General features: G+C 38.2%; 1 protein-coding gene across 1 annotated transcript in view; it reads left to right on the top strand.

Annotated features, from left to right (window-relative positions):
- Positions 1 to 24,618, top strand: part of LOC114654898 (uncharacterized) — a 352,238-nt gene that overhangs the window by 274,781 nt on the left and 52,839 nt on the right. Inside the window, exon 8 of the mRNA XM_028805743.2 lies at positions 7,869 to 8,027. Within this exon, the coding sequence (XP_028661576.1) occupies positions 7,869 to 8,027 (159 nt within the window). The remainder of the gene's footprint in view (positions 1 to 7,868; positions 8,028 to 24,618) is intronic.

Below are 24,618 nucleotides of genomic sequence, written 5' to 3'. Positions count from 1 at the left end.
GAATTCGCAGAAATAGTGAGGAGGGGTTTCCCCTATTTATATATACAGTTTAGGGGGTACACCGGTTTCCCCCCCTTGGGTGTTGCAGTAGGGCATGAAACATACCTAACTTTTGTAAGTACACTGCAAGGAATCAGCATGCGACATTTCACCTTCCCACCTATATGGAAAGTGGGAGAATTAGTGATGAGTCAGTGAGGGCTTTGCCTTTTATATGTATAGATTAGCAAAATACCCGCACTTCGCAGAGGAGAAGTAGTGTGTTAAAGAGGTTATGTAAACATATATATACATATACATATATGCAAAGAGTACGCGACACGTGTTTCGCCCTAATTCTGGGCTCATCAGGCGTCAGCGCTAGAGGCGAAGCCCCTAACATTGTGCCACGGCGTGTGGTTCGTTTATTTGACAGCATATAGATCGGGGTAATTACATTCACAGCATTCGTAGTCTGTGTCACAATCTGATTGTATGGGTGGTTACCTACCAGGTAACGCTTACCTACCAGGTAACGCTTATGGTTGGCCAGCAAGTCAGCTAACATCCGCCACGGTGCCCTCAGTTGTGAGAAGCAGATCATAGAATGGTTGAAAATAGTTTACTGTCAAATAATGCAAAGAGTACGCGACACGTGTTTCGCCCTAATTCTGGGCTCATCAGGCGTACACACTCACTGCATATAGCCAAATTCCCGCGCTTCGCAGCTGTGAAGTATTGCTTTTAAATTTTAATTAATTAGAAAAGAAAACCTTTTTAAATTGAGGGAAAATATACCAATAACAATTTGTTAAGGATCTGTTTTTTTGTGACGCTGCCTTTACACAGCCTGTCTGCTGTTTTATAAACGAACGCCATATAAGGCCGTCCTTTCTCCTTGCTTAGCGGTTCTGTATTGTTTTATTGTTAATTTATTACGATTGTTATAGTTATTGTGTAGGTATTTGAGACTCACTTTTCTGTTCAGGTACCCATTTCCTTTATGTAATCCGCGGATTCTCCGCTATTTTTTGTTCGTTTATTATGATTATAGTTATTTATTGATTCCCTTCTTTAGCTGACTGCCTGCTCATATATGGCGCTCTGCTGTTTTTTTGTGAAGCAGTCTTTACACAGCTTCTCCGCTGTTTTATAAATGAACGCCATATAAGGCCATCCTTTTTCCTTGCTTCGCCAAGGAAGCAGCCTTTTTATTTAATCCACGGGTTCTCTGCTGTTTTGTTGTTCGTTTATTACGATTGTTATAGTTCTCTTTGTATACCACATTGTCAGTTCAGCACTCCGGTTGTAATATGACCAAGTCGTGCAAGCTTACTGTTGAGAATACAACGTATAGTTGTACAGGAGAAAAGCAATCTTGCCAAACTTAATTTAAACTTGCTTTGTTTCCGCCGTAGCTGCACTTATGAATATACTTGTATGCGTCACTCGCTCGCTTCTTATTGTTTCGCTGCCTTCTCAATTGTGTAATGAGTGATCACATGTGCTGCGTTCAGTCAGTTCACGTGAGCCGCTCTCTTGTGTGATGTTGCGATGTCCACGGCTTTATTTCATGTTAGCTAAGACCCGGCACTTAAAAGTTTCTCGCTACAGCAATTTTAACTCTGTTACAAAGTGATCCAAAGTCTCGTTTATACCTCGTGTCTTCTCATTAAGCTTGTATGTCTCGAATATGGTATTGCAAACGGCAGCGGGAGCATTTCTATAAACTTAATTTAAACTTACGGTTTACACAGTGCTTTGTTTCCGCAGTAGCTGCACTTATGAATATGCTTGTATGCGTCACTCGCTCGCTTCTTATTGTTTCGCTGCCTTCTCAATTGTGTAATGAATGTTTTCTTCAGCGCTCTTTGGGGCTCTTCCTTGTTTTCTACGTACTGTGTTCACAGTCAGTTCACATGATTACGTGGGAGGCGTGATGACGCGATACGCAACTCCGCCTCCCACGCCCAGCGAGCTGCAGTCCATTACAGTATATGGACAAAAAAGAGGTTCCAGTTATGACCGTTACGCTTTGAATTTCGAAATGAAACCTGCCTAACTTTTGTAAGTAAGCTGTAAGGAATGAGCCTGCCAAATTTCAGCCTTCCACCTACACGGGAAGTTGGAGAATTAGTGATGAGTCAGTCAGTCAGTGAGTCAGTGAGGGCTTTGCCTTTTATTAGTATAGATAAATAAACAATCCATAGAAAAACACAGTGTCCATGTGGAGGTTAAAATGCAGTAAATAATTTTGTAAAAAATGTGGTTTAAAAATCACAGCAGGAAACTGTTCTTATACATGCACAAACTCTGCTGCCTCTTTCTAATAACCAATGTCTCTCTTCGGATCCCACAGCACCAGAAGGCATAAACAAACATGAGCACCAAACTGTATTTACAGAGTTCCAAATAAGTTAAGAATCCCAAAAGTGATGAACAGACCAGAGGTAAATGCAGAAAGCTTACAGAAGGATGTTGCTGAGTTCTCTCTTGACAGAAACAGCTTTCCCAAAACAAATAATCCATAATCCTAACATCAAGACCCAAAGTTTACAAAAGCATCACAGTTGTTCTTCTTTAAGAGGATGAGCAATGTTAAACAGGTCGGTTTGAAACTATACTCCACTAGCTTCAATGATGCTACAGAACCTGGTTTTTGGCTATGAAGTCTGTTCCTTGGCTGGGACTTCTTATGGAAAACAAATGAATTGAAATGAAAAATTGTCTCCCTGGCAGCCCTACCCACGGATTTATATAGGGTAATTAATCAACAAACATGCTAAACTACAATACCCACCAAGCCCCACCACATCCTACCATTCTCTGTTTAAACTAATAGCCCCAATTATTTTGGCAAATAAATACCTAAAAGCAAACTTTACACAGGACATACTGAACAAAAGTCAATACTGAACCTTTTATGTGGCTCTGCTACAAGCTCAGGACTCATCCTTGGCTCATAAAGCTGTTTTACACTTCTGATATCAGAGGCGAAACTTGTAGAGTCTGCTGACTAACCAATGTATGTGCTTATATACAGTAATTTTGCATGCACTTATTAGCAAAACATACGTGGCCAAGCAGCACTTTTCATACCATTTGAAAAGAAAATTTTAAATACCTCTGGACTTACAGCACCACAGAATCAAGACACTTATTTAAACTAAAACCTCAAGCAGTTCTTATCTAAATATGTAAGTATTTTAAAGTACATTTTGCTCATAACATAATAGTATACAAAAATGTCAGGTTCATATCCAAGGGTAGTTTCTCTTCTCCAATGAGGCTTGCCACAATATGCAGCAAAGTTTTTAACAATCTTGAAGTAAAAGTTTAAGCTTTGCAAGAGAAATTCTGTTCCTTTCCCATACAATAGAAGAACAATCTACTATGTAATAAAACACTAAGGTCTGTGTGTCCAGTCCCTCTGAGCAATCTGATTGTTCAGTTTGGCTTTGGTGTGATTGGTCAGTTTTGATTTAGTGACGTGGTGAAAGACAAAGTGTGCGTGTGAGATGCATGAGGAAGAGTAAAGGTGTATGAAGCATGCTGAGAGAGTTTACAGGTACACACTCGAGAGAGTGTGCATTGGTGAAGAAACAGTCACATCCACGCAAATATAGAGGAACAAGAGATAGCAAATATTATTATTTAACTATTCTGTTATCTGTCTTTGACAGGTACCATGGCTACTATTACATAAAAGTAGATCCAAAAAGAAGAAAGTAGATTTTGGTTAAAAATATAAAAAAAGGTAAAAGACAAAACTATTTTTAACCAGTAGACAGTGTATGAAGTCCTACAGATTATGAAAATATTGTACATGTTTTTTTACACACGGAATGAGCTTTGAAGATCTACATTCTTTTCTGCAGACTAAAAAAAAATTATAAAATTTATGATCTGAGACCTTTTCCTTTTCTGATAGGCTTTACATTCAGTCATTTTTACATACAAATAGAAATTACAGCAAAACCACAGGCAGTGCATCTTTTTGAATTCTTTTGAACAGCTAAAAGAAGCAATTCAAGCATTTCTAAATTTCATACCTTGAAGAGCCTCCTTGATGTTTCACCCCAGGCATTGTACAATTGTTTTCTTTTCCAGGTATAGCTCTTTTATCTTCCTGGAATATTCTAGAGATTTTCTAGAATAAAATAATGTTATGTGATTTTTTTTTTTTTGTAGAAGAAATTATCCAGGTTATTTAACAAGCTTAAATCAAAGTGCTTGGCAGGTGTACAGAAAAATGTTACCCACAATATGTGGCATGATAATCCAGTAAATGTTATTCTTGATGAGGAGTGTGTTAAATTTATAAATAGACTGAGCTCTCCTTAGACAGGCTTCTTTATCTATTTAACGCATTTAACGCAATGGGTAAGTGCAAAGCTACAGGTTCAATCCCTGTGTCTGACTTACTGAAAGATCTTGAGTCCCTTAACCTGTCTGTGCTGATAGATAGATAGATAGATAGATAGATAGATAGATAGATAGATAGATAGATAGATAGATAGATAGATAGATAGATAGATAGATAGATAGATAGATAGATAGATAGATAGAGTGAGTGCATCCGGAAAGTATTCACAGCGCATCACTTTTTCCACATTTTGTTATGTTACAGCCTTATTCCAAAATGGATTAAATTCATTTTTTTCCCCAGAATTCTACACACAACACCCCATAATGACAACGTGAAAAAATTTTACTTAAGGTTTTTGCAAATTTATTAAAAATAAAACAATTGAGAAAGCACATGTACATAAGTATTCACAGCCTTTGCCATGAAGCTCAAAATTGAGCTCAGGTGCATCCTGTTTCCCCTGATCATCCTTGAGATGTTTCTGCAGCTTCATTTGAGTCCACCTGTGGTAAATTCTGTTGACTGGACATGATTTGGAAAGGCACACACCTGTCTATATAAGGTCCCACAGTTGACAATTCATGTCAGAGCACATACCAAGCATGAAGTCAAAGGAATTGTCTGTAAACCTCCGAGACAGGATTGTCTCAAGGCAGAAATCTGGGGAAGGTTACAGAAAAATTTCTGCTGCTTTGAAGGTCCCAATGAGAACAGTGGCCTCCATCATCCGTAAGTGGAAGAAGTTCGAAACCACCAGGACTCTTCCTAGACTTGGCCTGCCATCTAAACTGAGCGATTGGGGGAGAAGGGCCTTAGTCAGGGAGGTGACCAAGAACCCGATGGTCACTCTGTCAGAGATCCAGAGGTCCTCTGTGACAGAAGAGAATCTTCCAGAAGGACAACCATTTCTGCAGTAATCCACCAATCAGGCCTGTATGGTAGAGTGGCCAGACGGAAGCCACTCCTTAGTAAAAGGCACATGGCAGCCCACCTGGAGTTTGCCAAAAGGCACCTGAAGGACTCTCAGACCATGAGAAAGAAAATTCTCTGGTCTGATGAGACAAAGATTGAACTCTTTGGTGTGAATGCCAGGCGTCATGTTTGGAGGAAACCAGGCACCGCTCATCACCAGGCCAATACCATCCCTACAGTGAAGCATGGTGGTGGCAGCATCATGCTGTGGGGATGTTTTTCAGTGGCAGGGACTGAGAGACTAGTCAGGATAAAGGGAAAGATGACTGCAGCAATGTACAGAGACATCCTGGATGAAAACCTGCTCCAGAGTGCTCTTGACCTCAGACTGGGGCGACAGTTCATATTTCAGCAGGACAACGACCCTAAGCACACAGCCAAGATTTCAAAGGAGTGGCTTCAGGACAACTCTGTGAATGTCTTTGAGTGGCCCAGCCAGAGCCCAGACTTGAATCCGATTGAACATCTCTGGAGAGATCTTAAAATGGCTGTGCACCAACGCTTCCCATCCAACCTGATGGAGCTTGAGAGGTGCTGCAAAGAGGAATGGGCGAAACTGGCCAAGGATAGGTGTGCCAAGCTTGTGGCATCATATTCAATAAGACTTGAGGCTGTAATTGCTGCCAAAGGTGCATCGACAAAGTATTGAGCAAAGGCTGTGAATACTTATGTACATGGGATTTCTGGTTTTTTATTTTTAATAAATTTGCAAAAACCTCAAGTAAACTTTTTTCACATCGTCATTATGGGGTGTTGTGTGTAGAATTCTGAGGAAAAAAATGAATTTAATCCATTTTGGAATAAGGCTGTAACATAACAAAATGTGGAAAAAGTGATGCGCTGTGAATACTTTCCGGATGCACTATAGATAGATAGATAGATAGATAGATAGATAGATAGATAGATAGATAGATAGATAGATAGATAGATAGATAGATAGATAGATAGATAGATAGATAGATAGATAGATAGATAGATAGATAGATAGATAGATAGATAGAAAAGGCTGGAAAATAATGGTGGCCACACAAGATATTGACACTTTGGGCACAATTTGAACATTTTTCACTTAGGGGTGTACTCACTTTTGTTTCCAGCGGTTTAGACATTAATAGCTGTGTGTTGAGTTATTTTGAGGGGACAGCAAATTTACACTATACAAGCTGTACACTGACTCCTTTACATTGTATCAAAGTGTCATATCTTCAGTGTTGTCCCATGAAAAGATATAATAAAATATTTACAAAAATGTGAGGGGTGTACTCACTTTTGTGAGATACTGTACCAAGCAACTCTAGTCTGTGACTCACTATGATAAAATCAAACAGGTTTCATTTTGTCTTTAGTCATAAGGCCGGGCTTATATGTGCAGGAGAGATGACAACCAATGAATACTCCTTTGGAAGTGCAATTCATAGAATGTGATTAGGAATAAGGGGCACTGCTGCTTTGAACCTTGCAAACAGAAGAGAGGCTTGTCTTTCTGGTATCTCTCATTTTGTATGCTAAAACAGAATGGATGAAAGAAATAAATGTCTGCGACTGTGACTGAACTCACCACAGCTATTTATCCTTCATGCAGTGCTTTGTCAGGCAGCAAGGGGGCTTTAGACTTCACAAACAGAAGAAAGCTTGTCTGTCTGATGTTTTATGTTTTACATATCATAACAGAATGGAAAAGAGAAATAAAGGCAGAAATTGCAGCTGAACTGTTAACTCTTCATATAGCACTGGCTCTATTGGTTTTCCGAAAAAGGGGCAAACATAATTTTGCTGGATGGTCAGCACCCAAATGGTAAATGTGACATAGGCAACAATTTTATGCCACTGAAGCTGACATCGTGTGGCAAAACAATCAGTGACTGTGTTCGAGGAATTTGACAGATCCCTGACTAGAACTCACATAATGTGACATCTGCCTTACCTTCAAGCTGCATTTCTACCCTGGGACAAATGCTTATGGAGCAGCCAGTTTTATTTAATGTAATGTGACTCTTTAGCAGGGCTGTCCCATCCTCAGTACTTAGGATATCCAAGCTGCATTCCTAGTAGCAGTGCCCTTATATTTAGATCACCACCAATCTTCCAGCTGTAGTTGTTGTACTGTGTATATATACTTTATGAGAGGAAATCACAAAAATAGTCAATTGTAGTTATCTTTATTTTCCCATGTTACATGCTAAGAAGTATATTAAGAACAAGGTATTTTTACTGTAGAGTTTGTAATTGTTCATGTGTGTATTACATTGTGTGTGTTTATTTTTGTCTTTATGCAGCTTTGAATGTTAAAGTGCAATTACACTAATTGAATTAAATTAAACTAATTAAATTAAGTGATGTTAATACATTCACTGTTTAAAAATCTTTATGTAGCGACAACTAAACATCAAATAAATTTAACGATTTATATATTTCAGAATTGCTTAGCCATCTGGGTTATTCTTATTTATTTCTTTTTTCAATTTTTCTCTTCAAATCTGAATTCCCATCCCAAAAGGCTATTAATTAACGAGGTGTTCCCAGCATGATTGTGTTACTTCTTTTCCAGGCGAGAACAGAGCAGCAGGTGATCCAGGAATTGACTGTGGAGAGTGTGCTTTCAGTGCTGCCTGCTGTCCCCAAAGGAGCCCCTCAACAGCGGGCAAAAAGAGCTGCCGAGGCACTGGTTAAAACTGCAAATTATTCCCGGCTGATGGCATTGCAGCAGGTGGGCCAGATTGGAAGGCCTGAATAAAGCTTTCATTTTTTTTTTTGAGATGCTGCTGTAAAGGCTTTTTTATTTTGTAAACTCTGTGTGTGTGTGTGTGTGTGTGTGTGTGTGTGTGTGTGTGTGTGTGTGTGTGTGTGCGTGCGTGCTTGTGTGTGTGTGTGCGTGCGTGTGTATGCATGTTTATGTGTCTGCAAGTGTATACACAGTACATCTATACAGTGTGTATTTATGTAACACTGTATCTTTAACACACTGTACACACATTTTTTTATATATGTATAATGTACAGTGGGTTAAAGACCACCATTTTTATCACACTGTTAACAGAAAAGTACCTGCTTTGTATCTCTTATTCCTCTATTTTGCCTTTTTATGGGCACATCTATCCATAGTGCCAGGGTAATGCAAATAGTTAGGACGCTTCCTCTAATCGTATATTCTGACACACTTTTATCATTTAATGAATCTGATTTTATCAAAATTCATTCCCAGTATTTCTTCCTTTGTTATACTCCTTTACACAGTAAAAATGTTTACTGAAGAAGACAGTCAGTGGAGCTGGGAGAAATAAAAAAGCACCAAAAAGAGTAAACATTCACACTTGAAGGCATGATCTAGCCTGACTAAAACCTCTTACAGCATTTAGAGCTTTGTTCATTTTCATTACGGATAAGCAATGTGTACGTTTAATTCCTAAAATATTAGGTGCCGTGAACTGTCTACTGAGTAAAGTGTATAGTATTTACACCTGACTGTCTCCCAGAAGCATTTTGAATGGGGGGTGGTGGTTTCTAGTGGATGATGAGGAGCGCTTTGGTCATGTGCCTGCTTGACTGACTGATTCCCAATTTAATTACAGAGCTTACACCTTACTTTCAAAAACAATTGGTTTCAGAATCTGTAAATTGTCCTTCACTGACTCTGTCTGTCAAGTGAATTTATTTAGTGCTCATGGGTTCCTTCTCCACCTGGTTCCAGTAAATATGTGCACATGTTCCAGCCAAGGGTGCTAGTTAGAAGGGGAAAGATTTATCCTTTTTCTAATTAGGTGTTTGCTTTTACTTGCTGTGCATCACTAAATTAAAGGTGATCAGTCTTCAGAAATCATAAGAAAGGATAATTAAGATAATTGCTCAAACATATTTTTAGAAAGTAATTAAATAATCCCCTATGTTGGCATACCAGTTGTATGATCATAACTCTCCTAGATATGTTATCAGCAATGTGCAGAAGCTATTAGGAAGATGAATGAAATGTTAGGTTATACTGTAAAAACTGTTGACTGTAAATCAAAGGACATAATGCTTACATTGTATTATTCACTAGTGAGACCATATCTGGAGTATAGTCTGCAATTCAGGTAACCATGCTACAAAAATGATATAGCAGCACTTGCAAAGGAGAACAACTAAGTACATCCCAGGACTTTAGGTCACATTGTACTCTTGACAGGCTCATAGAAATAAACCTGTTTAGTCCCGAGCAGATACAACTGCGTTTTGACTAAATCCACATCTTCCAAATTTTCAGAGGTTTTAGTATAGTAAGTCACGTATGTGAAGACATCAGTAGAAATTAAGTGAAAGAGCACTTACAACTGAAGCCAGAATGTACATCTCATACTCAAGGATAACTGTGAAAAGTAAGAGGGAGTGCATTTAGGACTGAGGCCAGGAAGCACTTCTTCAACAAGTTGTGGGAATCTGGAAGAAACTTCCAAGCCGTGCAGAAGAAGCATAAACCTTAACAACCTTTAAGAATTATCTGGGTGACATATTGGGATAGCTTAGCTATTAACTACACAGGTGAGCTTAATAGACTGAATGGTCTTTTCTCTTTTGTCAATTTTTTTTAATTCTTATGTTCTCATATTCTACTGGATATCATTATGTATTACCTTGCTATGCAGACATTTCAGCCTTTTACACAATAAAATCCATTCTTTGTTTTTAGTATTGTAAAAAATTCTTCACTTTCAATAGTAGTTTTCTTACTTAATAACATATTTAATAGTACATATTTTAGAAATGTTTGCTGAATCTCTAAGAATTACTTTTTTAGTTGAAAAAACACAATGATACAGTGTTCAGAACATTTGGTGACTTCCTTTCCCCAAATGTTTCATGCTTTGGTTCCGGTTATGTAACTTATGACGCAAGTGTGTAAATCAGCAGATCAAAAGAAGTAAGATGTATATAGGATTTGACTGATGATCTGTCAGTTTATGTAATGTTTACATTCTTAGGCTATGTGGTTTAGGCACTGCATATTTTATAGGAAATTAAGCAAACAAGTATTTATGAAAGTGTTTAATTGGTCTTTGAAAAAGTGCCGTAAATGACATAACTTATTCGGGCACAACGTTGATGTGAGCCAATCGTACCTTTTAAATTTCTAAACCATTCCTTTGAGTAATGTTGTAAATCCAGACCGTTCATATTTTGAGCAAGAAAAGTGCTTGTCTTACAGGCCTATGAATTTTGCTTAGTGATAGACCAGGACCTGAAGCAAAGAAAAGTCTAAAATAGGCCAAGGTCAAAGCCAAATGTCACCATACATGATTGTCAAAACCCAGCATCCATCCATCCATTTTCCAACCCACTGAATCCGAACACAGGGTCACGGGGGTCTGCTGGAGCCAATCCCAGCCAACACAGGGCACAAGGCAGGGAACCAATCCTGGGCAGGGTGCCAACCCACCGCAGGACCAAAACCCAGCATAGAAAACAAAAATGTGATGGTCAGAAAAGCACGACAAAAAAATCTTGCCTTCTTTTCCTTAAATAAATACTGTACAGCAATCACAAAGAGAGATTATTTTGTTTTTAATCAAAAAAACGTAGGCATCGACATTACCACAATGCCATCTTAAATAGTATTCATAATTATGATGTCAGTGCCATATCAGTCACATCCCTGCCAACGGATGTCATTGATAACAACAAAGAGCTCACGGAAATGAGCTGGGGGTACAGTGTGCTGATGGGCAACACATTAAGCCGACTACATTAGAGTTAGGGACTAAATACCTTTAAAGGAAGGTGGAAGGAGCAGCAAGTTTATTGTTTTCAACTGCTTTAAACTTCATTTTGCTCTGTTTAATCCTTCTTATCTGTTTTTGTTTTGTTTTGTTTTTCTTTTTTTTTCTTTTAACCCACACCACCTTAATGTATGTAGTATTTGGAGCATTTTATACACACCCATCCTGCTCCGTCTCCACTGGCTCCCTGTGTCTTACAGAATCGAATATAAAATCCTACTAATAAGTTACAAAGCCTTAAATAACCTCGCACCAAACTACATCAGTGACCTTCTCCATCACTGTGTGCCTGCCCGCCCACTAAGGTCCTCTGATTCTGGTAATCTTGTTGTGCCCCTCACTAATCTACACTCCATGGGTGACAGGGCCTTCAGCTGTATAGCGCCCAGACTCTGGAATGACCTACTGAAATGAATCAGGTCAGCTGACTCCATGAATTCTTTTAAAAAACAACTCAAAACTCATCTGTTCAGGAAGGCTTTTAGCTCTATTTGACTTTATTACCCTTCTCTGTTTACTTCTCTGTCAAGATGCTAATGTAACCTGTGTGTGTGTGTGCGAGACCATCAATTATGTTGTCTGTTTCTTTTTTTTTCAGAATTCACTGTCTTAATCTTCTTTATTTATTTATCTGGTTTGTACAATGCTATATACTGTATACGCTGCCGTTCTTTATTATATTCTGTAAGTGCCTTGAGCATGGGAAAGGCGCTATATAAATAAAATGTATTATTATTATTATTATTAGTTTTTTTAATCAAGACTTTCATTTTTATGGTTTATTATTTAATTGAATTATTTTGCAAAGTTTACATTTATTAGCATCGTTTTTTAAATGTATTTACATGACATTCTGAGTAGCATCACGTGACCGCAGAGGTCACAGCAGTTTCATTACCAGATGCCGGTGGTCACAGGACTCTTTATCCCATGGTGGGTACTCTTTGAAAAAACCATCAAGACGTTAGTTAGCTTCTTTACAAGAAGGCCCAAGCGTTAGTCTTTTGAACTCAGTTTTGATGTTTGACTCTGATTTGGATTTTGTCTGTGCTCTTGTTTTTTCTTCACGGTTGCTATTTTTTGGCTTATGTTTGCTCACACAGAGCCGGCCTTAGGGCGAAGCGAACAAAGCGACCGCTTCAGGCCCACAGCTAGAGGGGCCCACTGCGCCCAAGGTTTTTTTTTTTTTTCCTGTGATGCGCGACGCTGCTGCAGAGGGCCCAATGGAGCAACAGACTCCTTCACTCCAACCTCTATTACTAATTTTTTTATACTTATAATTCACTGGCAACATATTCCATCACCTAATTACTCCACGTGGACATCTCCACTTGGCACTCCAATCTTCATTACGCTTCACTCAGGCCCGCACGCCTGTTGCCGCCTCCACGGCAGTAAGTTATTTTATATGGAAATCTGAATATCTCGAAAGTATGAAAACAAGCTTTAAAACTGAATAAAAATGTAAAAACAAAATAATGTGGATCTCATCTTCATAAAATAAAAAAAATAGATAAAAAATATAAAAAGCAAAAAAAAAGTGCTTGGCCTAGCTATTTACCTCCATGTGCTGCCTGGTGGAAACAGCAAAAGCTGGCTAAAATGTAGCTTTATCTCTTAATGTATCGTCACTAAAGACATTTATGCGGGCCCGCTCCGACCTCCATCACTCATACCCTTCACTCAGGGCCTTGTACGACAGTCTGCTGTGACAGCCTGCAAATTTGGCTCCTGTCAGTGTGTTACGGTTACGGTTGTCAGTGTCAAACGGAAATCGTCAAAAAGCGATGGTTGAAGATGCCGGGAAAACGCATTTCTGCAGCTCAGAATGCAGGAAATCGCTTGGCAGCCGAAGCTCTGCATCGGACCCCCTAGTTGAAGGGGTCGGGCCCCGTCGGTATCAGTTTGCTTTGGGCCCGAAATTGTCTAGGGCCGGCTCTGGCTCACATTTTCGTCTCCCTGTTGATTAGTATTCTTACAATAATTCCTATAGACTACGTGTCACATAGCACTTGGTTTGAGCTCACCATTATCTTCCATAGTTAACATATAAGTAAAGACTTATATTTACCATAATAAAATATATTTTAAATTCAAAATGCACACTTTTTTAACACAATTGAATCAATTAACCTTTCTTCCATACATCTTACCACTGTGAATGAAGACTGTGATTTGCATAGCTAGCTGTGCAGTCAGTTTTCATTCTTCTTGTGTTATCACGTCCTGAAGTTGTCTTCTTGATTTGTGCTTGTGCAGTGCTGCCTGGGCACAATAGAGAGTAGGATTGTTATGATACTAAAATTTCAAACTGTTTATACAATACTAAGAAAAGTATTGCAATCCAATACCATTTTCTATACCCAATTCAGTATATTATGTAACTCAATCAAAATTATTTAATTAAATTGGAATGCATTAAAATCTTTACATTGATGAAAACAAATAATAGAAATTTTAGTAATTAAAGCATAGGAATAATTAACTAGAGGAGTAGTCAATAAACCTTGACTTGACCTTGATCCTATGAGATCGTCAGCTCAATGTAAAGCACTAGTCAACCATACCACTACGTCAGTCTGTAGATATGATGTAACTGGAGTTGTTATCCAAGGTCAACTCTTAATTTACATTCCTTGCCAGGTACAAGAAGTCATATTGGAGCTCATCTGCCTAATGAACTGGAACTTGATGTCCTGATGTCGGTGGTGCACCTTTTACATAAAAAAAAAACATTATTTTAACCCCTTTACAGACAAGAAAATAAAAGAGTGTTCTGTATTCATCTATTCAATCATATATACAGTACTTGCCTTTTCCTTTTTAAGAGTTATGGGAAAGCAAAACTTGGCAATAAAGGAAAGAGGCAAAATTAATATAAATTTGAATTGTATCCCAAGTAAGTGTTAGTGTGGGTGGGTGTTTGAGAGGGCCCTGCAGGTAACACACATCCTGCCTTGAGGCAGATGCTGCCAGTATAGGCTCTGGTTCCTGCTCATCTGTATTCAAATAAGTGTTTTTATGTCCGTTTTTAATGCTCTTTTTTCTTTATGATATAAAGTAATGAGAAAATACTGGCAAAACGAATGTTCACGCTAGATAGTGACTACATTAAATTAAAAGCCTCCTCACTTAAACCCTGCCAGATCTTCTTTTAATTAAATGCAGCATTTCGCTTGCATGAGTGTCAGGCTTATTTGTTATCCCAAGATATCTTGTTTTTCTAAAGCTTCCATAATTAATGTTTATTCACAGACTAAGCACCACTTTCACTATCTGAACATGACATTTTTTATATTTCTTGACTATGCTTCTTTGCAGTTGTTTGGGCAACTTGAGTTTTTTTATCCTTCTTAGGAACTCAGTTTTATTGCCAGTTAAGAGTAAGTTGTCATTTAGAAACACATTTCATAGCCTTAAATTACTACAACAATAAAAACATGATAGACAATGAAAATGCTCTATCAGCAGGTGACCCGAAAACAGGATAGAAATGTGATATGCATACATGTTATAAACTGAAAGCAATGCCCTTTGAACCTGCATAGATTTACAAAAATAAGATAGAAAAAGTCATTTTTCCTTATGGATTTTTATCATTTTGCATATTTTTAAAGAAACTCTTAGGTCAGAGCATCAATTTTCTGTTTATATAACATATTCATAAGCTTATTTTTCTACATTGCAGAACATCTTATTTTTAAAGGGCAAGAAGCAATTGCATTGGAGCGAATGATCTATTTTGTTAAACACCGTACTTCAGATCTTAAGTAACAAGCCTCTGGTGGACTCATCGAATATTCTCCATTGAAATCAAAAATAACCAGAGATGTGTTTCATAGATATTTTTCTCAATATTGATAGAGAAGTCTCATGTGCTCCAATTTGAAGCAAAAGCTTTGTAGTGTATTCACCTGAATAAAGACTGAATTTTTCACTCCGTCAACAGCATAATGCCCACGGCTTGCCAAACACAAAATATAATGGGCTACCCTTTCAAACGTGTTTACACAGTGCTTGAAGTATTGATCGTGCTTGATCCCTAAATCCATGGTATTCTTCATTAACTCTAATCTTGTGAAGAAAACAAGCCAAGCCATTGTGTTATTGACAGTCCAATTTTAACCCATCTGTCTTTATTATGTCTGTATAAGAGGTATTTTTTGTTTACAATAGCATATGAATTAAATGGCAAATGAACTATCATGCTTGTTCTGTTTGTTTAACTCAGCAAGAAGGTGTTACAAGTGTCACACGTTTGTTACTGACATGCCATTCTCAAATCTGCTCAATCCTGCTCAGGATCACTAAGAGATGGAGTCTATTCCAGCAGCATTGGGTGCCAGGCAGGAAGAAACTATTGTGTAACGAATTGGTAAACCTCCAACATCACGCTGAAAACATTTTGTGTCTTAAGCCCTATTTGGATGGGATTAGTTTTACATCAGGAGGTAGGGTAAAATAATTATTGTATTAATGTATGAGTTCTTTAATTTTAGTCCTGTCCGAACCACTCATCTCCGTAACTTTTTAAGGACATCACTTTAATTTCTCAGTACAGATTATAGAGCCTTTTACCTTTGTCATTGACTGAGGAAACACTTTGGTTACAGAGGAAATGTGGGGGCACCAACCCGGTCGCCACTTTTAATATTTACAATGTCCAAAATGAACAGGCACTCAATAGTGCATCAAATAATGGCAGCCAAAGTGCAGCGAAAAATTAAGAATTAAACAAGAGGACTCTGTGTTTTCTTAAACTGCTTAGTACTCAGGCAAGAGCTTCGTTCTTCTGCCTGTTCTGGGCAAAATGAGACAACACATTTGCCAGGAGCACCTCAGCTTTATATTAGAGAGACCAGAAGGGGTGGAGTCAATTGCCCTCAGTGGGTAGTTTCTCAGGAATGTGGGAAGAAAAAGAGATGGTACCAATCAGCAACAGCCCCCCTCATGTCCCAGAGTGGTAGTGCTTACCTCCAATAAGCCTAGAAGGTGACCCTTAGGCGTGCATGTGTGACAGCTTCTATAAAAAGTCAGTTAAAAAATAACAGTGCCGTGTGAATAGACATGTCAGTAAAATGTAATTATGTGATGGGGGGGAGGCGGGAGGGGGTGTGGGGGTCTAAAATTGCGGAGATTCTCCAGGAAATAATGACGTTAGTCGCTGCCTGGAGTAGAAAATAATGAACTGGCAGTACTCCTTGATTTGCATAAATAATTGAAGGGGTCACAATTTTTATTGAAAATTGGGGAGTGCCCCCCTTGGTGTAAACGGATGTGTTGTTATATTCAAGGGTTGTTAATATGGCGTGAACTGATGGTAAGCATATTTTAATTAGCAGTACTCGTAAGGCAAGAACAGTACAAAGTACCGATGGGCACCGACCCACTTTAAAGCATCAAGTTTACCTCACCTCCTGCTGTAAAGCTAATCCCATCTTAATTGGACTTAAAAATTTCAGAGGTCCTACTGAAATAATTAACTTACCCCATCTCCTGGTGTAAAATTAATCTCCTCCAAATAGTGCTTTATAATACATTTTTTTTCTGTTCATTTGATGTGAATATACTTAACGCCATATGTGTGTTTTAGATTAATTCTTTAGTTTAGAGCGATACTAATATTTTTGTTATTTTAAGTAAATGTAAGTATTTTAGGTAATTAATAAGTAATTTTTTTTTAAGTAATTCCAAGTGCATCACACTGCCATTTTATAGTTTCAGCAGTTTGCTCATGAATTGTTAGGACATACTAAGGAATGTCTCACAAGAGGCACCAAGCATCTCATCATGAAGACTCCACTACAAAATTTAGCACAATGCTTCAGATCTCTGTCCAAGATTACAGATTTAAATTTTAAACAGTGTTAATCTTGTGCCTACGACACTGAAAGACCAGGAGATAAACAAAAGGTCAAAATAATGAACCCAGTGTCAGTAACATAGCCTAAACATGAGCCAAAATTGTAGCTGAGAGAAACAGAAAGATAATAAAAAAGGGATCTTAAGAAGAATATGAACAAACGTAGAAATGATTTTGTCTTTTTATATCCCCAAGATGGAGTGACCCCTTGACGCGAACATTACACCCCATGACACCAAACATCACTTTAGTGATGACCTCTGATGTTGCCTGTAGCACAGCCTAGGAACTGCAAACAAAATTATTCTGAATAGCATTTCCTTACAGGAAAAAATATGGCATCATGGGAGAAAATAGAAATATGCCAGATGGTTGATTGGATCACTCCTGGTGTCTTTGCTGCCTCTCTAAAGGGTTTGTTTTGTTCTCTTTGCCTGATGATGGCCTGTTGTTACTTGCACGGACAGCTCTTTGGACCTCATATTGAGAATTAACAGCAACAGCTTCCAAATGCAAATTCCATGCTTGCTATCAATTCCAGACCTTTTTTCTGCTTAATAGGGGGACCTGCTCACACCTGGCTATGGAACAGCTTGTCAGTTAAATGTCCTAATACTTTTGATCCCCTGGAAATGGAGGGCTATGCTGTCATTTCTAAATGGCTCATACAACATTTATAGTGAACCCTTTAAATTGAAGCTGAAAGTCTACACTTCAGTCTCATAATGATGACTTTATATTATATCCATTGTGGTGATGTACAGAGCCAAAATTACAAAAACTGTGTCAGTGTCCAAATACCTAATTGTATTAAAGTTTGCATGGATTTGAGTGTGAAAATATGCACATGCCAAAAAACAGTAAAATCCAAATATCATATTTATAAAACCTGGTGTAGGCACATTTCAATGCAATTTACCCTTTATAAATCACAATTATATTGTAAATATATGCGTTTGTGAACATACCCCAAATGCCACCCTGAAACATCCATATATGGAGTATGCCATTCAACCTCATATATATGCAGTCATGATACTGCAGGTGATCATCAGCCAACTTTATTGGCTGATAGAAGAGCCTCTTCATCCTGAGACATTGATACCCTGCCACCTGCATTCAAGAGCATCCAGTTGCACTCCGCACCTGAGAGTGCAACATCATGTGGGGCATTATAACACCTTTCCTCTGCACATTGAGGGTATGGGAAAGATGTAAGGTGCCAGCAGCTGAGCTGGTATCCACTCTCACGGCTTGGTGATATGAATTATTATGTGTCATTTAGCTGATCTGGCTTCATTTCCCTGCTTCATCAAGGGTGATGTAATTTCCCAGTTTCTCTGAAATGTGTACAGTATGCATGGGTCAGAGTTGCCATAAATATATGCATGTTCCCTCATCAAATTTTCTTTTATAAACCTTGACATTTGCGTGGGAAGTTGCATACTTACATTTGAGCCTACGTTAGCTTTATAAATGAGGCCCCGGTCTGTTTTTTTTTAGCACCCACTTTGTAGCAAATTAACAATCCTCTTAAAAAGAAGCCATCTGGAATTAAAAAGCAGGTAGAGTGAGTATTTGTGACTGGCATAAGACATGGATGGCCATCCCTGGACCCACTCACACACAAACACCAATATGGTTCAAATTAAGTACAACTAATTAAACTAGCATATACAAAATGACACATGAATTGTCCCAGGTAGAATTGAGAATTGAGCAGTTTGCCTGGATGGAATTTAAAATAGACAAATGTCCTTGTAAGATTTTTCCAGTAGTTTGAAGAGACTTGGCATTGGAGCATTATGTTCTGCCTGTAAGTCATTAATCAGATTGATTCTGAACATTGTGTGATGTTCTAGGCACCGAACAAAATATTTATAACTAGTAAGACCAAAGTAGCTATGTGCGTGCGTCAACTACTCTGTGAGATCAGTACACTGTAATGTATTAATCTTGGCCAGAACATATGAATAATTTCAGCATCAACAGGCTATACAGGCCAACATAGTTTATTAATTTTTGTTCACATTATTTGTGCAAAACAACTCAAATGTCCCAAAATGAATACTGTCTGCTACACTGCTTTGTGATGTATTCCACATTTCTGAGGTTCTTCCTGCGAGTAAACGTTCAATCACCTTTCCCCCATGTCCTAGCAGAAGAAATGTGTTGAACTCTAGTACAGGCTTTAACTCCAGATTTCAAGCAGTGAAAATAATAAAAAAAACGTAAGAAATCTGATAAACAACAGGAGGCCGTTAGTCTAGCAGGCTCGTTTGTTTAGCTAAGAGCTGAATTGTCTCAAGATCTCATCCAGATACTTCTTAAATAGAAGCAGCTTAAGAAGTGCTTCAAGTCCCCAGAACTAAGCTCAGCAGCATGGGTGACAGGGCGTTTTCATCGGTGGCGCCGAGGCTGTGGAATGCCCTCCCTGATTACCTGAGAGCCCCACAGTCGACTGAGGCCTTTAAGCGAAACCTAAAAACTCATCTTTTTAGAAAGTCATTTTGTTAAAGTATTTTATAGACTCTTCTGTTCTTTTTTTTTATTTTATTATTCTATTTTTACTCTGTAGCACTTTGGGATTGCTAAAATATAAAGTGCAATATAAATAAAATTTATTATTATTATTATTAAGTGTATTCGAGATGTCTTAGCAGAGCAACACATTTTCAATCAGTAAATACTCCAAATTCAGAGCAAAGTGGAAGGTGTTGTGGTTAGAAACTAATTGGAAGATATATTTTGAGTGTAGCTAACCAAATTAGCAATGTGAACTGATTGGTCTCTGCTTAGTTGTGAACATTTGTTTGTCTTTGTTATAATCCTTACTCAAAAAAACAGAGTGTTTAATTGCCCACTTACAGAACAATGAATATATAGATGAGTTTCTCCTCATTTTTCACTTAGTATTGTAATGCAATAAAGACAAACAGATACCTTTCCAACCTACAGACTGCACTTAGCTGCTTGTTTGCCAGCTTGTGATAATTAACACTTGGCAGTACTTCAGCATTACAGTTCAAATTATATTAAAAAGTAAACATCTCATTTAAATGCATATCCAGTCATAGTTTATACTATGGCTTTTGGATCCAAAGCACTAGATAGCAAGATAATAAAACCAATAAAATTGTTTTTCAGGCAGTTCTTACATTGGCAAATAGCAATTCAGGCAAAAATGTAAAAAATCAGTTTTGATACCAGGTCTGTGTTAAATAATGTGTGGGATTTGAACATCCAATTGTTTTATTTCCATTTGAATTAAACAGTTGGAGCATTGGCCCCTTTGTGTATCACCATCTACCTAACTGATAATCAATAGAAGATTTATGGTATTTACACCAACCTTACATGTAGGACAATACATAAAGTATATCTCTTCTGAAGGCTACACAGGGAAAAGATATGAGAACTTTCTCTGTCAACGAGGAAGACCTCAGCATAGTCCCAGGAGAACACCATCTCTTTGACTAAACTCACTGAGCAAGGCACACATATCTCCAGAACACTTTTTGACATTTATCATCATCAAACACGATTGCCTTTTGCATCCCAAACCTTTTTGACGTTTCTCTTTCTTACAGCGTTCACAATAGGTAGGCTTTAAAGATCTTTTTTGAAGTCCTTCGTGACAGAAAAATTAGCCTAAAGCTTGCACTTGGCTGAAATCCCATTCCCTGCTTGTCGTTGCTTGGTTATGGTAATGCTCCGCTGTCACTTGGTGCTTATTGTGACTTAATTGACTTTTCTATTTAAAAAGTCCTCTGATAGGGCCCTTTATGTAGTTGATTAATTCACTTTGTTATTCACCTTTCTTGACTGTTTTACAATCTCATTTTAAGCTTAGTCCTTTCAAGTTGTTCATTTTTTTTCCTTTAACCATGGCCGTACATACTGCTATTTTTTTTTTTGCACTTCAGTACTTACCTTGACACACTTCCTACATCTCCAGTTCCTTCTATATGCCTTCCGCAAAAATAAACTGTTTCTTAAAAAAGAAATAGACCCCCACCGAGTGAGGTATTAACTATGAACAAACAGAAAAATTAGAAGGTCTGATTTGATTGGTTCATAAATGCCTTGACCTACAAAGTCAGAAATCACAAGTACATACAGTTTATATAGTTAATTCTTTTAGTATAATTTTGGAATATTCATGTATGGGATATCAATTAGAACTGTGAAAGTGATTCAGACACCCAGAGTTGTAACTTGAGGGTCTGTTGTTTTGAGACACAATGAGTGTATTTACGTGCACTTTAATGACTTGGTTTTTCAAAAAAACCTGGTTTCAAAAATACCATGTATACCTGTAATCTGGATTAGATTAGATTAGATTAGATTAGATTAGATTAGATTAGATTAGATTAGATTAGATTAGATTAGATTCACTTTGTTAACCGCATGGTGAAATTCCGATGCATACAGCAACATGAAAACAAAGATACAGACTCACAGAACAGATAATACATCCAATAATTCGCCTCTGAGAAACTATGTTAACACATGTAGATGTCTCTACAAGTAAGATGTTTATTTGGTCATGTAAACCCTTAACCAAGTTACTGTTACAGATTTTGTACTCTGCACATGTCTGTTGCACTCTGGTAGCCTGCAAATGTGCTAGCTTTGCTTATAACTCTAACAGCCGCAGGTAGAAAGGCTTTCACAAAGATAAATTTCCAGAGGCAAATGCTTAGGCAGTTGCATTATTCCTTCTCCTGGTTGACATAATCTGTCTTGATATTTCAGAAATTGATCCATTTATATTGACAAGCTGAACATACAGTGCTAAACTCTGTAGGTGAAATCTTCATAGCAGTGATAGGGAAACACGTTAAAAGTAACACGTGGTACATTCTCTGATTACTTTAAGGAGTAACCTAACTCCATACTTATTGTACTGAAGTAAAAATAAGTGTGATATTATCATCCCAGCAGCACTGGGTATAAGGCAAATAGCAAACATACCAGTATGTTACTCCTTTGGAGGAATGAATTGCACATTCAAACAGAAAAAGAGTGTGCTGCATGCAGTCTAGCAACATGAACTGTATTCATAAAGTGTTAGTTTAGTTTTAATCCAGCTCTTTGCTATAGATATATTGAATCAGTATGATCAGGTAGCTTAGCGGCCAATGTTCATACCGGGACGTTTCAGGGGCTTAGGTCAAGGTTGTTTAAAGGGGATGGATATTATTTACTTCACAGCACATAAAGGACTAAACATATTTATAAAGCACAAGAAAATCATCACAATTGGATGTGTTTCTGGTCAGTTTGTTGAAGGTTCATGTATGAATTTAGGATTTAATAAAAAATTCTGGCCATTTAAATGTGCAGCTTTTCATACAAAAGAAGAAAAAGTAACACAAAGGTAATGCACTTTTTGTAACACATTACATTGTATAAGAAGAAACTATATGACATATTTAGGTACTTTTTTTCTTTGTAATTAATGAGAAATATACGTAACTAAGTTACTTTTAAAAGCAGCATTCCCCACAATGCTCGAAAAACACAGGCTCCTTGCTTGTTTTCGGAATCACAGCCACCAATGATGACATTTAACTCGTTTTTACACAGTTTATGATGTTGGAGTGTTTTGCCAAGTGGGAACTCCATAAGAGGATGTGTTCTTGTAAACAGAGGTTTTTAAAAGATCAAGTTTTTTACTGAATTATTCAAATTGTCCCGGTTTTGTGTGGGCATGTAAATATACTCAATAGGTCTCAAAAATAGCTAGGCCACCAAAATCAATGGACAAAACAATATTAAGGAGTTAAAGGCAAAGTAAAAATCAAAAACCAGATCAAAACTGTAACATTGGGACTAACACTAAAGAATCTTGGGGTTGTTTTTATCCATAAGGGGATAACGCACAGTGTGATCACCACCATATTTTCATTGTTGTTTTGGTGACATCATCAGTGAGGTGAAAGAGGTTTTCGTCATTAACAGTGGAAAGTGTTTTTTGTTGCTGAAGAAATGCCAAAAAAATGATCATTTGTCAACTGATGGCACACTGATGGCATACTTTCAGCCTTGCACCCTATGCTGCCAACCCTGTATTGGATTAGGCAGAGCCAAAGATAAATTGATGGATGGGTAGTATGTTAATCATTTATGTAATATGGTATTATAATATAAACTTAGCAACAGTCAGCTGTAACCATTGATGCAGGCACATGCTGAATGAGGCTCACTGCTATGCAACAGTCATGTCATCATAACCAAATAGCCAAGTCTGCTGCTGGCTGATGGAGATTTCCTTCAGCACAGTGATAGAAGTTGACACCTTGGAATCCCACCATCCTGGGTTCACATCTCTCCTTTGTCATCTTTGGGGATGATGGCTTGAGAGAGGCTGAGAATGTCGCGCTTTGTGATTCCTCACTAGTTACATTAGAGGCTCATCCGAGTTTGTGACAAATGTAACTGACAGTGTGCATGCAGGCTGACAGAGGCTAACTGCTGTGCAAGAGATGTGCCATCATGCTAAGAAGCCAATACAGTAGACCCCCGCAAAGACGCGGTTCCGGGTTCACGGCCTCAGTCATTCGCAGATTTTTCCTTAGAACCTTACTAATAATTGTTAGCGGAAACCGCAAATATCCTCCGCAATTTTTTATGGCTTTTTTCGTGGCAATACTGTACTGTAGAGAGAACAGGAAGCATCCGTAGAGCAAAAAGCAGCTTGGGATTGTGAAAGTAGCCAATCTGAGAGCGTTGTACTCTACTAGAATTTGAAACTGTAACTCCCAGCAGTCCCTGCAGAGGCTCTGATTGGTCTTCTGCTGAGGGTGAAGGGGCTATTGGTGTCAAAGGATGTCAGCGCGGCTTTTAAAAAGGGGGCCGGTGATCAAAAGAAAAAAAAAGTTTTTGTAATTTGTGTTTCAAGTTCCTGTCTCTCTGTCTGCATTCTGTTGGGTTACCTGTACTTACTCGTTTTGTCCTGGATCGTTTCATGGTTGGGGTCTGGATTGTCTGCTGTCTGCCTGTGTACATGAGGACTGTAAATGGATTCATTGCCATCCTGCGAAGAAAGGAGCACTTCTGAACCTGTCCACCTGTCTTCATCATTTCAGGAACTACTAGTAGGACTATCTTTACATTCCCATTCAACGTGCGGATCTCTGGACTATCTATCTTCATCATTACATTTCATCCGTTGCCGTTTTTCATGGACTTTACTGTGTGTGTTTTGTTGGTGCTTTGTTGTATTTAATGTATAATCGCCGTAAGGGGAACAGTGGTGGTATCGTTGTTTTCATTACATTCTTTATTTGCTGTTTGATTACCGGTTTGCTTTGTTTTTGTCTCTGTTTGTGAGTGTGTGCGAGTCGGGTCAAGGCTGGTTGTGTCCCTGGAATCTCCACCATAAAAATAAATAAATCACCATCTTCTCGACGGTGTGAATCTTAGCAGCACAGGACCGCTACAGCGTTATTCATTTCTCCTTGCTGCTGATTGATGGCTGCTCTGTGACACACCTCCAGCTGAGTGTTCTCGTGTTTTCCGTTTTGCTCTTCTTAATCGTTAAACTGCCGCAACCGGCTATAGTCATTTCCCAGTGCCATTTGCCAGCACGTGGGAGCCGAGTACATTCAGCGACGTACATTCATTGAACGCCGCAACCAGCTATTGTTGGTTCCCAGTGCAATTTACCAGCACACCGG

Source organism: Erpetoichthys calabaricus, chromosome 7, assembly GCF_900747795.2.
Source record: "Erpetoichthys calabaricus chromosome 7, fErpCal1.3, whole genome shotgun sequence".
Classification (NCBI taxonomy): domain Eukaryota; kingdom Metazoa; phylum Chordata; class Cladistia; order Polypteriformes; family Polypteridae; genus Erpetoichthys; species Erpetoichthys calabaricus.
This window is presented reverse-complemented; position numbering and strand designations above follow the sequence as displayed.